The following is a 17,126-nucleotide window of genomic DNA, read 5'->3' as shown; positions in this document are numbered from 1 at the left end:
ATTATGATGGTCTTCCAACCAAACTAAATATATAATTTAAACTTCAAGTATGCCACTTTGGTACAGTAAGAAGAGACATATTTTCCATCATTTTTCTTCTTTCAAGGAAGGAGATTAAAAGAAACATTCTCTAGAACTTCCCAGAAGATATCAAACATAGGTGTCATCTCTAGTAACAGAGAAGATTTACCTTGGATTGTAACAGCATTTGATCATTTGATGGTAGGGGAATAGACCAAGATGAAGTTTCTGCTGCCTAGAATCCATGCAGCATCAATGAAGCACTACCAGGAAATGTATTATTATCCCTGGAAAGGCAGAGGTAATGGGACAGGGCATTTAATTCTCCCTCCTTCCATTTAATCTTTGTTTCATGTCATTTTGGCATCACCGACAAAGCCCATATTAATGCTGCTCATAATAGCCACAAAATATACACAAAATATATTAACAGGCAACCACAATGCCCTTTTGGTTCTACTGAAAGTTTAGCCAAATTAGTCTTTCTTTAACAAGAAGGGGGGGAAAACCACTTTTAGAAATTTGCTTTTAAAAATCCATTGTATAGTGCAAGATGAAGAAATGAGGCAGTGTCTGTCTAAGCCCGAATGTAGTCCAAGAAAAGGTTCTTCTGCATTAAATGCTTATAGAAGATCTATGGATCTTAAGAGTAAGGACTTCCATCAGATATCCATAGAAATAGTACCCGAATACAAACAGTTTGGAATAATTGAAAAGAGGTAGGAATTGAAAGAGAAGCCTAACAATATAGTTTAGACAACTGAACTTCCTGTGAAATATTCAGCATGTCATTCCTATCCATTCTTATTTATAGGATTTTATAAATCTAGTTATGGGGAATTTCAGAGAAAGTAAAAACAATCAAGGATCCACCAAGACGACTCCCAGAAACACTGACAGGGCAAACCACTGGAATATGAAATGAGAGCAAACCCCCCCCCCATTCCCTTCTCTCACTGATGATGTTACTTAGTTTGGCAGTGAAACATCTACAAGAAAGCAGCAGACAGAGCCCCAAGTAAAAAGAACACGATGAACATTTGTCTGCCAAGCTGACTATGAAAGCATCACACATTTCTCACTAGTAATACCAACATACCACCAGCCAGTCTAACATCATACACTTGTTGAAGGCAGTCCCTAGAAAGTCTTGCATTACAATCAGTCAAAAAAAATCAATCACACATTCATAATGCAATAACAGTATCAATTCCAGTTCCCAATTCATCAAGGCATTTAAATGGGTGCTGCATTTTTAACATGCAAGTGTTCTCTCATTAGGATTAATGAAACTCAATGTGTGCTTAAAGTCAAGCAGCGTATGAAAGCACTTTTCTGGATCAAAGCCTTCTTCCCACTCAGAGTTGCATAGAGGCAGCTGCTTCAGCATTCTCAGTCAGAAATAAACTCCCCAAACTGATGCCGATGCTGCTTGGCCATCTGCATGTATGCCCATCTGTTCTGATGGCATGTGCTCTCCTGCAAGCTGCTTGGACCTTTCCCTGAGAGGGCCAGTGCCAAGCAATGGTGATTTAATCAGAAGCTTGAATACGGCATCTTTATTTGGAGTAAAATGGCTCCACGTGAACCAAACGGAAGCCGCATTGTCTTTACTGCACTTCCTCAGTTGCGGCTAGGCTTGCCAAAGAGAGCAAATGCCAGAGTGCAAGAGAGGTCATGACCATTGCATACAGGCATTTATGGATGGCAGGATCAGCAGCAATGGTAACAGCTGCTGTGGAAACCTATTTTTACCCGTGTGGACTTTTTTTTACAGGCTTCAGTGAGACAGAAAGTCGAATAAGACCAAACACCATGGCGGTTGATCACTTCCTTGATTAATGGAGCTACTAGATCTACTCGCATTTTGAAGTGGAAGCGTGGGGACTTAAAGTGACAAAAAGACAATGGAGCAAATGGAAGCCACAGTCACAAGCGCTAGGTCCATTTTATGACCATCACACATTCTGCATTTGGAAGCATGCCATGGCCATTTAAAAAGTGATAGTAATATCTCAACAAAATCCAATCTTGAAAGCGTTCAGCTTTTCAGATCAAAGTTTACATGAGCATTTTTATAGTTTATAGGACTTTTTTTCATGCCGGGTATCCTGAAAAATATAAATATAATACAGCTATATATAATAATATTGATATAGTTTGTCAACTAAAGAGAGGAAGGAAGAGTTCTGTCCAGAACAGCAGTTTATTTCCAAGCAGCAGCAGATGAAGACAAAAGAGCTCATTTCAATGATAATTTTCCAGTTTCATTTATTAAAATATCCCTATCTAAAATAAAAGAGAGGGAAGCAACTTACATGCACAAAGTCCTGCCAAATTCTGGCCTATCACAGTTTCTCCATGATGAGCTAAGGCATCAGTGGTAATAAGATAGCAGTTTTTTCTACATGCATTTCTCTATGTATTATACAATGTTTTGATCTGCTGTGGTGTTATTATCTGCCACTTTTTTTTAAAAAAAAAGGTAGGCTAAAAGGTTTTATTATTCTTTCAAGCTCAAGTGAAACCCTTCTGAGGCAATGAACAGCACTGCTTTTCCATAAAAGTAAATGAACTAGCAAGACACTGTGTAGCCTTTCTGCTAGGTTAGAGTCAGCCTGCCTGTAGCACAGCTTCCATTCTCATGGATTGACACCCCACTTTTGTTTATAAAAGTTAAATCTCTCAGTATGGGGCAAGGGTGGATGTTGTGACTTCAGCAATGCCCCATTTGGTGCACAGCCTGCTACTTGACACACTGCCAGTGGCGAGGCTCATTTTGAACTGCATTATGATAATGTTTTATAGGACAATTTGTGAGCTAGCTCAGATTGTGGCTCATTTGAATATCTCTGGCCCAGTTGCTAGTACATCTTCCTTTGTCTCCTCTCCCCTTCCCTGCATCTCCACCATCACTACTCCCAGCTCCCTTTGTTATTTGTTTAGATAATAACTATTGCCAAGTGGGAGGTACTACAGCCATATTTTAAGTAGAAGCAGGTTAGATGAAAAGTCCAACATCGTAATTTAAAGCAATCTTGAATACCTTTGCTTCTTAAAGGAAGCTCCATTGTAAGTTTGCTAATATAGTTGCTTCAGAATACAATACGGGTGTCTCCATTATGGAATTAAAAAGAGCATATGAAGTAGATTCTTTAATTTATTCAGCCTGAAACTAAGACTGTTTCAGGAATGTTACTATTCCTGTATTCCTAAGGCCTTTTTGTGTTCAAAAGGCTATTTTTAATGAGTTGATAAGGCAAGCTTTCCTGAGTTCACATGGCTATATCATCCAAATAATACCGTCTGAAAAATGTGTTTTACATATTTTTCAGAAAGCCAATAAAAAAATATTATCTCTCTCATGAGCCGTTATGCATTCCTAAAGTTAACAGTGCAAAGCACTTAGAGATTTCCTCCATTATACAAAAATCTTATCAAGACACACTTGGAAATTCTTAACGAAAGGAGGCACATGCCCCACTGCAAACAATGTATTAATGTATTTTAATGTTTTACTGATATAGCAATTATTATCCAGATAATGTTACTAATGTGCCTAAGATGATATCAGCAGACACTAGCTAGTCCTCTTGAAATGCAGGAACAATTTTCAAATACAGAAATACAGAAAAGGGGATTTGCTGCTGTTAAATGAGTTTAATAAAACAACAGAGCAGGGTTGAATATTAAAAGGTTATTTGTAAAAACAAAGCAGTCAGATAATGGGTGTTGGCAGTAATACATAGCCTACAATGTGGAATGATCTTACACTGGATTTCCTACACAAAGCAGAAAAACACTCTTCATGATCTGCAAGGTCCTCTCCAATTTTATGGATTCTACTGTATTCAGCACATTGGCTTAAACTGGAACATAAATTAGTTTAAGTTTACAAGTTCACAAACTAGAAAGTGTTGTCCTTCCTTCTTCCAGCTCATTCCATCTTTCCTCCTACACCAGGAGGGGACAGCAAGACTCTAGTGTGGCTTTTGGAGATCTGAGGAAGGAGAAATATCAGAATTTCTCTTTTACTTCCCTTCTATTTATCTTAGGATCCAAAAACCTGGTAATTTGATATGATAAAAGTCAGAGCAGTCATCACAATGCATCAGCAACATTGTCACTAATCAGTTCCATGGTAAGTGAGCACCTGTCCAGCCTAGACGAGTTCAAATCACCAGGACCAGATGGATTACACCCCAAAGTTCTCAAGGAACTGGCAGACGTGAACTCAGAACCACTGAACTATATTTTTCAAAGATCCTGGAGCACTGGGGAACTACCAGAGGACTGGAAGAGAGCTGATGTAGTTCCCATCTTCAAAAAAGGGGGAAAAAATAGATCCAAGAAACTACAGACCTATCAGCCTGACCTCAATACCTGGGAAAATTTTAGAAAAGATAACCAAACAACAAATCAGCGAACACCCTGATGCAAACAAAGTCATCACTAAAAGTCAACATGGGCTTGTCAAAAACAGATCATGCCAGACAAATCTTATTGCATTCTTTGACCAAGTGACAAAATTAGTGGACCAGAGGAATGCTGTAGATATAATTTACTTGGACTTCAGTAAGGCATTTGATAAAGTAGATCACAACCTACTACTTGATAAGATAGAAAAATGTGGGTTAGATAGCATCTCCACCAGATGGATTTGTAGCTGGCTGAAAGGCCATACTCTGCATGTGGTCCTCAATGGAACCGCATCTACATGGAAGGAAGTGTGTAGTGGGATGCCCCAGGGCTCTGTTCTGGGCCCAGTGCTCTTCAACATCTTCATCAACGATTTGGATGAGGGGATAGATGGGGAACTCATCAAATTTGCAGATGACACCAAGCTGGCAGGAATAGCCAATACTCCAGAAGATAGGCTTAAAATACAGGAGGATCTGGACAGACTCAAACACTGGACGCTATCTAACAAAATGAAATTCAATGGTGAAAAAAGTAAGGTTCTACATTTAAGCAGGAAAAATCAAATGCACAGGTATAGCATAGGTGGTACCTTGCTCAATAGTAGTAACTGTGAGAGGGATCTCAGAGTCCTAGTAGACAATCACTTCAATATGAGCCAGCAATGTGCTGCAGCTGCCAAAAAAGCCAACATAGTGCTAGGCTGTACTAACAGAGGGATAGAATCAAGATCACATGAAGTGTTAATGCCACTTTACAATGCCTTGGTAAGGCCACACCTGGAATACTGCATCCAGTTTTGGTCACCACGATGTAAAAAAGATGTCGAGACTCTAGAAAGAGTACAGAGAAGAGCAACAAAGATGATTGGGGCACTGGAGGCTAAAACATATAGGGAACGGTTGCTGGAATTGGGTATGTGTAGTTTAACGAAGAGAAGGGTGAGGGGTGACATGATAGCAGTGTTCCAATATCTCAGGGTCTGCCACAAAGAAGAGGGAGTCAAGCTATTCTCCAAAGCACCTGAAAGCAGGACAAGAAGCAATGGATGGAAACTAGTCAAGGAGAGAAGCAGCTTAGAACTAAGGAGAAACTTCCTGACAGTTAGAACAATTAACCAGTGGAACAACCTGCCTCCAGAAGGTGTGAATGCTCCAACACTGGAAGTTTTTAAGAAGAGACTGGACAGCCATTTGCCTGAAATGGTATAGGGTTTCCTGCCTGAGCAGGGGGTTGGACTAGATGACCTCCAAGGTCCCTTCCAACTTATTATTATTATTATTATTATTATTATTATTATTATTATTATTATTATTATTATTATTATTATTATTGTTGTTGTTGTTGTTGTTGTTGTTGTTGTTGTTGTTGTACAATAATGTTATTGTTATTACTATAGCAGTAATAATACATCTTTGTATGTAAGTGTGCAAAGATGTTAATAAGAAAGTATTGAATAATTCCAAGGAGGCAGGATACTTTTTTCCTACTTTTGGTACTGCTGAATTTGTTACTTTGCCTGTGGCTGGATCTGAGTGTATACAGACAGGTAGGAATGGCAAATAAATATAATTTAGTAAAGTTTAGCAAGAAAGCATTTTCCCAGTGCTTTATATATTTAGTATGTATTAGTGTTCTCCTTCAGGTTTCTCTTAACAATGAAATTTCTTCACCTGAAAAAAAGATTGATAAAAAAAAGTCAAACCTTTGACATGAAGCATATTAAGAATGCTTGTGTTAGTATCCAATAGTAAAATATGTCCTCTTTCTACTATGACATTATCGCCATCTTGTGGTGGATGTCCATTTAACCAGGTCACGTTTTTTGACCATCGTCCACAAAATTGAATTTGAAGGGTGTTCTAAAATGAAACAGAAATCAAATCCATTAGCAACACAAATTTTGTGGTGAAAAAAATAACACATGGACAGATCATGTAATCCTTAAATTACACGTCTGCTTGGATTTGAGTACCTCATTTTGGTTTTTTTAGCTTATGAATCAACTTGTGGCAAAATATGACCTTATGTTCGTCAAATTCAATAACCTCCAATTGAACAAACAAATCAGGAGCAACCTCAAAGGCAATTTACAAGAATGAAGTCTAAACACAAACAAGGATGTAAATGGTTTAAATGGAGATGAAATAATTTCCAATAAACAATCTTAAAAAACGTCTGGTCAACCAAATATATAACAATTTACTGGGTGTGAGAAAATTTTAAAAATGACTAGCTTGGGATGGGTGGCTAACCAAACTGAATAATAAATAAAAATCAACCAAATAGGAACTAGGAAGACTTTTCTAAGGAAGGCGCTCCATAGTTGCATAAATACAGCTAAAATAAACTGCTATCAAATAGCCACCCATCCAGTCATGGCATTGGAACAGGACCTCCAGTGGAGATCTCCAAGCACAGACAAAATTATGAGGACAGGCACATGTCCATCATTTCTATTATTAATGTAGTATCTGCAGATTTCCATTATAGAGGCATCGACCTTCTTAACATCACACCATTTAAAATCCTATTAAAATGGGAAAAGCCAGAAAGCACAACTGAAGAAAAATCGAGCTTCACACAGGTAGCATCACAAATGCCAACACAATTTTATTTGGTGGGAAAGATGAAACTAAGAATGAAAAGAAAACTAAGCAGAGGAAAGAAAGATGCACATGTGCATGCAGCATGCTTGCATATTACAGAAGGTAGATAGGGAGGAAGTCTAAAACTTCATCGGTCTGTTATATATTTCATCCATAGCCTGAGGGAAACTCTGCAGTGCTTTGGATTCAAAGCCATGCAATCCCAGGGAAAGATCTGGTTGCTTGGAAGCAGACAAGTGCAGTTGTTTGTGCCTCCATGTGCTCTGTAACATCTTTTTTAAGAAATATCCCCCCAAACATTACTACTTTGAGGGCTAATCTACCTTGTCTTTTCCTAGTTTTGGTTGGCCACAAGAAACTGAAACAGAGAAATGAAACAACTTGGGTGGAGAATGGAAAGATTTTCTTCCTGAAGACAGAAAGTTTCATGGTTATAATACTACTCTGAGAATATCTGTGTGTCAGTCAAGAGTACCCGAAGAAAGTGGCTGTGTTGACTAAGGGCTTGTGTAAATGCAGAGAAAAAGAAGAGAACTCTGACCATGACTGACTTAACAGACTTTTGAACACAAAGAGGTAGCAAGACTTTACTGTAAAACAGGGGTGTCAAACTCAATTTCATTGAGGGCCGCATCACCATTGTGGTTGCCCTCAGAGGGCTGGGTGGGTATGGCCTGGGTGGGCGTGGCCTACTGGGTGGGCATGGCTAGAGTGCGTATGGCCTACTGGGTGGGTGTGGCCAGCTGTACATCGTTCGCATCAAGGGTGCCTATGGGGGCCTGGGCAGGAGTGGGACAGATCTGAGGGTCTCTGGCAGAAGGAGGGTCTCTGGGCCAGGGCCAAGGCAGTGGGGGCCGTTCCCTCACTGTTTCCAGGATGGCTTCGCGGGCCACATGAAACCACTTCGCGGGCTGGATCTTGTTTGACATGTCTGCTGTAAAAGGACAAGCAGAGCTGTTAAGAAGATTTGGTAGGAGGGGGAGACTATGAGAAAGAGACTCAGAATAACTCTGCCTAAATTAGTCTAGGTATACATTGTCCAGGATAATTTGTTACAAAATTCTATTACCCTACCAGCAATAAAGGTCTTTCCAGAAATCCAACTGGTTTTTGTATTTTGCGCTTGCCAGCCTTGCAGAGTTTGACAGTTGACTCTTATGTGAAAAGGAGGACATGATTGCAGACCTCTTAAGTGCCAAGAGATACTGGAAAACTCCCAAATATCTCTTTGTTGTTGACTTATATGTTCAGACAGATGGCTTATCCCTTTTCAAAGCTTTCGTCAGATGTGATTTCATGAAATTTTGAAATAACTTGAAAGAGATTTTTTCACTAAAAAAAATGACTGCTATACAGTGGACACAAACATTTTATAAGCTTTATCCTGTTAATGAAATATAACTTTGTAAAGGATGCTTATCACAAGAATGTGTGACACGAGATGCTACTTTAAGCAAAACTACATTACTGAGCAAGTTAAAAGGAGTCAACGTAACACCTGAGAATTTCATTTTAGATGTTGATCTAAGTCTATTATTTTTGCCTGAAAATGTTCATTTGGGTATTTCCAGTGAGGATTTGTAGCAAATAAAAAGGAGAGATAGCATTATGGTGGAGATGAGCAGCTACAAGGTTCTGGCCAGCAAAGTCTCTCAAAGTCTCTCAAGCTTAGAGCCTCATGTAGAGCATGCATTAAGGGCACTTGGTTTGCCCAAAGCTCCACTTACTAGTCCACTTTGGATTACAAATACTCTAAATGTTATAAAGATCTTTGAAGCAATAAAGCAACTAAATGACCTATGAGTTTTTCTTTTGCCCAGAGCAAGATTAAAATAAAAACTAAAGAAATAACTGTAAGGACTTAAAAGCAACTAATAGGGGAAAAAAAACTTACAACAGATTTGAAGTATAAAAGTTTAAAAGAGATTAAGTGAGCAGTTGAATTGGGAATATTGTTTATTATAAACTATTTTTGAATTAATTAAATAAATAAGACATACCTCCGTGGGAATGAACTACTGTTTAAATTTTCTAAAAGAGATGATTGGCTGATTTTATTAAACAGAGATATGAATAAGTTATGCAGGATTGTGTGACTGTAGAACTATGGAATTGTTCTGTACCAGCCTGCTACCAGCCCCGCAGAAAAGGCAACCCCTTTACAAATGGCAAGAGGCTGGAATGACGTCTGCCAAATTATTTACTACAAAAACAAACAAGACACGAACCAAGATACAGGAGCTTTGAAACACTATCTGAGCGGTTGCTTTCAGCAAACCAGCCCTCCCCACACATTCCCTTTATAAAGAGTTCAGGGCGTGGCTTCTCTTTGCCTCCTTCCGAGAAGCCCCACTGCCTTCCTCTGTTTACTCCTACTTGACTGCCTCCTGCGTCGGGCGTCCCTGAACAGGGCCAGCTGTGGGTCATCTTCATCCACACTGTCAGGCTCACACAGCTGGGTCTCCATGGTGACCAAGTGGGAGGGGCCTGCCTGAGGGCTATCATCAGCAAGATCGTCAACCCCCTCAGCAAGGTCTTCAACACCCCCCTCCTCCTCTGAGTCGTCCAACCCAACTGCCGAACCCACAGGCTGACCCTGAATCACAACAGGAATGCTAAATGGGACCAAAGAGATAAGGGTACAAAGAAAGAAGGGGAAAAATGTCATAATTTACTTTTTACTTCCCCCTTTTTCATTATAAATTAAAAATAAGAATTAGGAATTGCAAAAGAATATTATAGCATCAATGACGAAGTCTGTCAAGAGAGATTTGGTGACACTTGAAGAAACAGAGGAAAGATTTGCAATATGGAAGAAAAGATGTATAAAAGTTTGAAAATTATATAATTTAAAAAGTGGAAAGATTAAATAAATTAAAGGGGAAGAAACTAGGAAATTTGGAAAATAAGGCAAATAATAAATAAATTTGGAAAAGATTTAGATAACATGGCTCTGCTGGAATTAAGACAGGAAAAAATCTGCCCAAGTTTGAAGAAATCTGGTAAAAATATTAGGGAGTGTGTTGTTGAATCCTTACCAATTTTTGGAAATGAGATACAGCTGCAGACAAAGTATACATAATTAGTGTAAGATATACAAAGGTAAGAAGCATAGTAAGAATTTTATGCACTTTGTCAGGAAGAAGATAAGAGACCAAGTTCTAGAACAACATTTTAATATTAAGTTAAGTATTAATAATTCAGATGTAATTTTACTTTAAGAAATGCTTATCAGAATATTCCATAAGAGAAAGGAATTCACCTTCTTGACTGTCAACTCAAAACAGAAAAAGATACCATTTCATTGGGATAAATTGGAATGACTGGTTTTAACTTAACTAGCAGAGATTTCAGGGACGCGGTGGCTCAGTGGGTTAGGACGCTGAGCTTGTCGATCAGAAGGTCGGCAGTTTGGCGGGTCGAATCCCGAGTGCCGCGTAACAGAGTAAGCGCCTGTTACTCGTCCCAGCTTCTGCCAACCTAGCAGTTCGAAAGCACGTAAAAATGCTAGTAGAAAAATAGGGACCACTACGGTGGGAAGATAACAGCGTTCCGTGCGCCTTTGGCGTCTAGTCATGCTGGCCACATGACCACGGAGACGTCCTCGGACAAGCGCTGGCTCTTCGGCTTTGAAACGGAGATGAGCACCGGCCCCTAGAGTCGGAAACGACTAGCACGTGCGTGCGGGGGAACCTTTACCTTTACCTTTACCTAGCAGAGATTTCAATTTAACTTAGTCCAAAATGTGAGAGATTTCCTTGAAAGACTTAAGGAAGAATTGGGAGAGATGGAAGGGGATCAAAAGAAAGGAGCTACACAGGAAACAGAGGAAGAGACTGTGGAAGAAATTACCACATTGGGTGCTGCAGGTATAGACTTTTCTAAGTTTGCAACGTAAATATGGATTTTAAAGATCTAATGTGGAACATTAGAATAGAATAGAATAGAATAGAATAGAATAGAATAGAATAGAATAGAATAGAATAGAATAGAATAGAATAGAATAGAATAGAATAGAATAGAATAGAATAGAATAGAATAGAATAGAATAGAATAGAATAGAATAGAATAGAACTGGAAGGGACCTTGGTGGTCTTCTCGTCCAGCCCCCTGCTCAAGCAGGAGGAACTATACCATCTCAGACAAGTGACTGTCTAGTCTCTTCTTAAAAATCTCCAGTGATGGAGCGCCCATGATTTCTGAAGGTAAGCTGTTCCACTGGTTGATTGTCCTCACTGTCAGGAAGTTTCTCCTTAATTCCAGGTTGCTTCTCTCTTTGATCAGTTTCCAACCATTGTTTCTCATCCTTCCCTCTGCTGCTTTGGTGAACAACTTGCCCCCCTCTGCCTTGTGGCAGCCCCTCAGATACTGGAAAACTGCTATGGGGAGAGTGCTGCTCAAAAAAGAAATAAGGTATTTCATTATTTGAAAAGATAAAATTTGCTTACAGTAAACATGTAGAAGAAAAAAAGGATCAAACACTGAGTTATAATAACTTGGAATAAGAATCTATTTCAGCAGGAGATGATGGTGACTGTAACAAATGCACTTTTTTCCTGAAAGACACAGAGCTTTCTCAAATAGAAATCTTTTGGATTTCTAAAATGCAGGTTAGGTGCAATACTAAAATGGAGATATTGCCAAAGACTTTTTCAGATCATAACCCAGTGACTTTAACATATAAGAGAAGAGTTAGCACTTATAGATGGAGGCTAAATGAAACTTTGTTACAAAAGGAATCAATCATGGAGGACTGTAACAAGAAATTATTTTTTTTAAAAAAAATAATCTTAATAAAGACATCGACATAAGGACAGTATAGGATTCCAGCAAAGCCTTTATGAGAACATTAAAAAGAAAGAAGTTGCAAAAAACAAAAGAAACACACATGACTTGGTGACTGTGCTGCTCTGCTATTGACTGCTCCTTGGCCATTTCCTATACAGCTCTGACTGATGAGCCATTGTCTTTAGAATGCAGTCTTGCATTCTTGAACCATTTTCCTAGGACAAATGGTTTGCAGTTGAATTGAGCCGTTGCAAATGAAGCACTTTCATTTTTTCCTCCTCCTGACCTTACAAATAGTTTCTTGCCTGTTACTTTTCAGAGTTATGCAGATTATATCTTGTACGCAATTTATCACAAAATTACTATCTGCTTGCTTTTTTAAGTTTTTTCCTTCATATGCCATAGCTTAGTAACTTAATTTAACTTAATTTTAAAATTAGAGCTGGTTTATCTACTAAAATCTATTTGTAATATATATGATTTGTATGCAAATTTAGATCCTTCCAACTCCTCCAGACACATGCTTCTTATTTTTCTGCAAAGATGCCCTTTTGCATACTGACCCCTTGTGGCCAGTAAGTCGTGAGCTATTGTCAGTACCCCTGGATTTGCAATGCTAACTAACTGAGCCAGGTGAATCCATGTCAGTTGTCTCACATTAAAGCTATAAAGAAAAACAGCAATCACCATCCTCACTGTTGAGGTAGAACAGAGTTCAGAGGTCAGGAATGCACACTGATGTAGCCACATAAAAGAGCCCAAAGATTATCTATTCCAACAAATCTCAAATCTGAAGTCAGACTGATATAGTCTTAAGATAATATGTGTGTCCTGAAAATTTCTGGAATCACCCAGCTACCAGCTTTTCAAGAATCTTGATTTAAAACATCTTATTTTTAATCCAAATCAAATCATTTATGTGACATAATGAACAACTACTTCTTTAAAAATATGCAGTAACTGTGTTCCATACACTGCCCTCCTTTAAAAAGCAGAAAGCCAAATTAATACTGAGCGTTCCTTAGGTAGGTCTATGAAATATAAGAAGTAAAGAGCTACTCTATTTTATTAATATATTTTATGTGTCTTGGATTTCTAGTTGTCTCCCTGTTTGCTTTTGATCTCATTAGCCAGACTGAACATCGTTCTTGGCTAAAAAGACAATAAATAAGCAAATATTAAAAAGCAAGTTCATGAAATATAGTATAATGGATTAGTGAATTCAATGAATAAATATATTTTTTCTACTTTTTATCTGTGTGCGTTTGAGACCTTGACCACGAGTGCTCACTTATAAGAAATAATTCTGCTGTTTATAGATAATAGAACAAAAAATGTTTTGTGGACAGAAAGAAGGAAAGACGGAAGAAAGTTTGAGGTTGTCTTTCTTTAGTTAGTAAGGAAATGTCCTAATAATTTTGTTATACTGATATATATAACATAAATATCTGCCCACACTATAAAATAGATTTTTCCATTCATATATTATTCTGTGAAGTCAAATATTCTCTCTTGCATTTCATTCTTCCTTCAAGGTTTCATTTAATTAGGATAATTTTTAATGCTAACCGAGCCACAGACATTTTGCTGCAGATTTTATTTCTTAGATTGAAATCAAACTAGCATGTACAAAATAAAACAATTACCTAAAGAAAGTATTTTTTTATTTTTTTTAATTAATTTTAATTAATTGGCAAGCACATGAGTTCAATCAATGCATATCAGTGCAAAACATTCAGGACCAAATAGGTAAGATTTGAACCAAATCATATACATTATGAAAACAGTTCAATGGAAAAGAGTTTTAGTAGTTAACTTTGCTACACGGAAACATAATCATAACATTGATATGAGGGAGAAATGATGTCAGTACAGGACTATTTCAGGACTCTTGTTCCTGCTTTAAAGAAAATCATTTTTTTCCCTGCTGCTTCCCCTGTTTCATCAAACAAGAAGCAGAATTGCAGAATTAGATAATGCAGGCATTAATATTAATCTCCAGTAAGCCAGCAGTTGGCTTTGGGTGCATGAGCTGCTATGAAGTCCCTACCTGCTCTCAGCACAACTGGGCAAAATGTACAATTGAATAGAAAAAGATATATGTGAGACATTCAGATGATATCATAAAGGAAGTCATGCATCTATGAGAGAGAGAGAGAGAATGTGCAGAGCATATGAAAAAACACACAAATGTATTTTTGATGTCCAAAAGCACTTAAAGCCAACATTAGTTTTAGTAGCTTTTTGTGAGAAGATTGTTTTTCCAATAGTTAATCACTTAAGAGTATTTATTACTAGAACAGGGCTTCTGGAGTTTATTAAAATGAAGGGAATGAACTGAGTACCAAAGTCCCAAAAACAGAAAGAGTTGCTCATGTCACATCTCTGCGAGCTGCACTGGTTGTCAGTTTGCCTCTGGATCCAGTTCAAGGTCCTGGTTTTTAATCTTTAAAGTCCTTCATGGCATGAAACAAGGTTATCTGAAGGATCACACCTCCTCAGTTACCTCAGCTTGCCCCATTAGATCTGATATGCCACAGGTACCACCATCTAGAGATGTACATTTGGTGGGACCCAGGTAGCAGATTTTTTCTACCATGGTGCACTCTTATGGAACATTCTTTCACCCAAAATTAGATTAATTCCACCCTCTTGATGTTCTTAAAGTCCCAAGGAACCAGTGATAGTTCTAGATGGTTCCACTACTGAGATAGATATACTCCTTCTCTCTTTGCTGGGGTTTACATATTTTTACTTTGGCCACCTAATGAGAAGGAAGGAATCACTGGAGAAGGTTGAGGGCAAGAGAAGAAGGGGACGACAGAGAATGAGGTGGCTGGATGGAGTCACTGAAGCAGTAGGCGTGAGCCTAAATGGACTCCAGAAGATGGTAGAGGACAGGAAGGCCTGGAGGAACGTTGTCGATGGGGTCGCGATGGGTTGGACATGACTTTGTAACTAACAACAACAACATATTTTTGCTTTTAATAATAACAATGTTTAACTTTTAATATTGATTCTTACATTTTTACAATGATTGTTGCACTGTATATGTGTTATTTTTTCTTTCTTTTTTTAAAACAAGTTTTATTAATTTTCCAATTTTACATCAAAATATCAAAGTGTTTAGAAAGCAACGTAGTGATTGGGTAAACAATAGTCCAGTAACAAAATCATTTGTGCCTATCTCAGGTTAAATCATCTAAAAATTCCCTCTCTGTTTCCCATAGTTACTATATCACAATCAAGTTAATACATTACTAGTTATAACAATATCAGTTAAAGTATTTATCAGTCTATTTTTAGTTATAGTTATCATGTACAGAGTACAGAGTACAGAGAAGAGCAACAAAGATGATTAGGGGGCTGGAGGCTAAAACATATAGGGAACGGTTGCTGGAATTGGGTATGTGTAGTTTAATGAAGAGGAGGGTGAGGGGTGACATGATAGCAGTGTTCCAATATCTCAGGGGCTGCCACAAAGAAGAGAGAGTCAAGCTATTCTCCAAAGCACCTGAAAGCAGGACAAGAAGCAACGGATGGAAACTAGTCAAGGAGAGAAGCAACCTAGAACTAAGGAGAAACTTCCTGACAGTTAGAACAATTAACCAGTGGAACAACCTGCCTCCAGAAGTGGTGAATGCTCCAACACTGGAGGTTTTTAAGAAGAGACTGGACAGCCATTTGCCTGAAATGGTATAGGGTTTCCTGCCTGAGCAGGGGGTTGGACTAGATGACCTCCAAGGTCCCTTCCAACTTGATGATGATGATGATGATGATGATGATGATGATGATGATGATGATGATGATGTTGTTGTCCTGTTTTTAAGATTTTACCCATTTTCAATTACAGTGCTCCAATTTAGCCTTTAAGATCCATAGTATTTAAGTTTCGGGTAGCCCAAATTTCCCCTGTTTCATTACATAATAATTATCATATCTAAGACGCACATATTGCATAATTAAATACATTCTTATTTTATTTCACAAATATATTTCACAAATATAATCTGTTTATCATCCTAGTACCTCATCACTTACTAATAAAATATCCTTTATTATCTCAATCCAACTTCCATATTATAATTCAGAACTATATTCTACTAGATAATTTTAATTTCTCTTATAAGTCTAAATCCTAAATATTAAATCAAATAATATATTTTAAAGTCTCCCCTTGACCCATTAAGTAAAATTTTAGGCTCTTCCATTATAGATAAAAGAAAGACAAAAACAAAATCATTTTTTAAAGTCTAACTCTGGCTTTCTTTTTGTGCCAAACAGGCTTCCATAGCAGCGCCTTTAAATCCTCAACTGTATCTCCCTTCATTCCTACACGTAATATTTGAATCAAGGGAGATGGAAGTTGTCCATGGGGTCACAATGGGTTGGACATGACTTTGGAACTAACAACAACATATTTTTGCTTTTAATAATAACAATGTTTAGCTTTTAATATTGATTCTTACATTTTTACAATGATTGTTGCACTGTATATGTGTTATTTTTTCTGATTGTGGTACACCACCCAGAGTTGTTTTTTTGTGAGATGGGCAGCCATACAATTTTGATTAATAAATAAACAAATAAATAAACATTTATAGATTATGGCTGTGGTGGTTGAAATTAACCACCAAAGGCCTTATGAAAGAGCTATGTTTTTACCTACTTCTAGAAGGCCGTGAAGATGGAAGTCATTGCCTTACAGAGAAAGTGATTGTTTTTTTTTAAGGGGGAAAGCAGAAACAGAGGCCCCCTTCTGCTTTGCCTCTTAGCACGCATTCCCCAATACTTGGACACCTATTGATAACCAGTTTAGCTCCTGCAGCAGAAGTGTAATCCAGCAATATCACGACTGACCAATGAGCATGAATATTCCTACATTCTAGATCAGCTGAAGTTTCCAGGTAGTCTTCAAGGGCAGTCCCATATTGAATGAGTTACAGTAATCTAATCTAGAGATGACAAGGACTACTGTCATCAGTGATCATTCTAAATGCATCCTGCTCTGGGTAAGGCCTTACCCAAAAGGAAGCTGTGCAAAACATTACTTGCCAGAGTTCACCAGTTGCTCTTTGAGTAGCAGCTGTGAGTTGAGCAGAATCTGTGAATCTGCTCTTTTTAGATGACCCCATCAAAAATCAGCCAGTCCCTGAATCAACAGCCAATTGGTCTTGCTTGGGTTTTATCCCATCCAGGTCTGAAAGACTCTACACATCAGATGATGACTTCCATGCATCTCCCAATGGGCTTAAGATAGAGTTGGATAACTTAGTATCACCTGCATAT

General features: G+C 38.0%; 1 protein-coding gene across 1 annotated transcript in view; it reads right to left on the bottom strand.

Moving 5' to 3' along the window:
• PKHD1 (PKHD1 ciliary IPT domain containing fibrocystin/polyductin) overlaps positions 1–17,126 on the bottom strand; it is a gene marked incomplete at both ends in the record, with an annotated part of 196,628 nt that overhangs the window by 85,179 nt on the left and 94,323 nt on the right. The window contains one exon of the mRNA XM_081342989.1: positions 6,146–6,296. Coding sequence (XP_081199115.1) covers positions 6,146–6,296 — 151 coding nt within the window. The remainder of the gene's footprint in view (positions 1–6,145; positions 6,297–17,126) is intronic.

This window comes from Vipera berus (assembly GCF_964194415.1).
Source record: "Vipera berus genome assembly, chromosome: 1".
NCBI classification, from domain to species: Eukaryota; Metazoa; Chordata; class Lepidosauria; order Squamata; family Viperidae; genus Vipera; species Vipera berus.
This window is presented reverse-complemented; position numbering and strand designations above follow the sequence as displayed.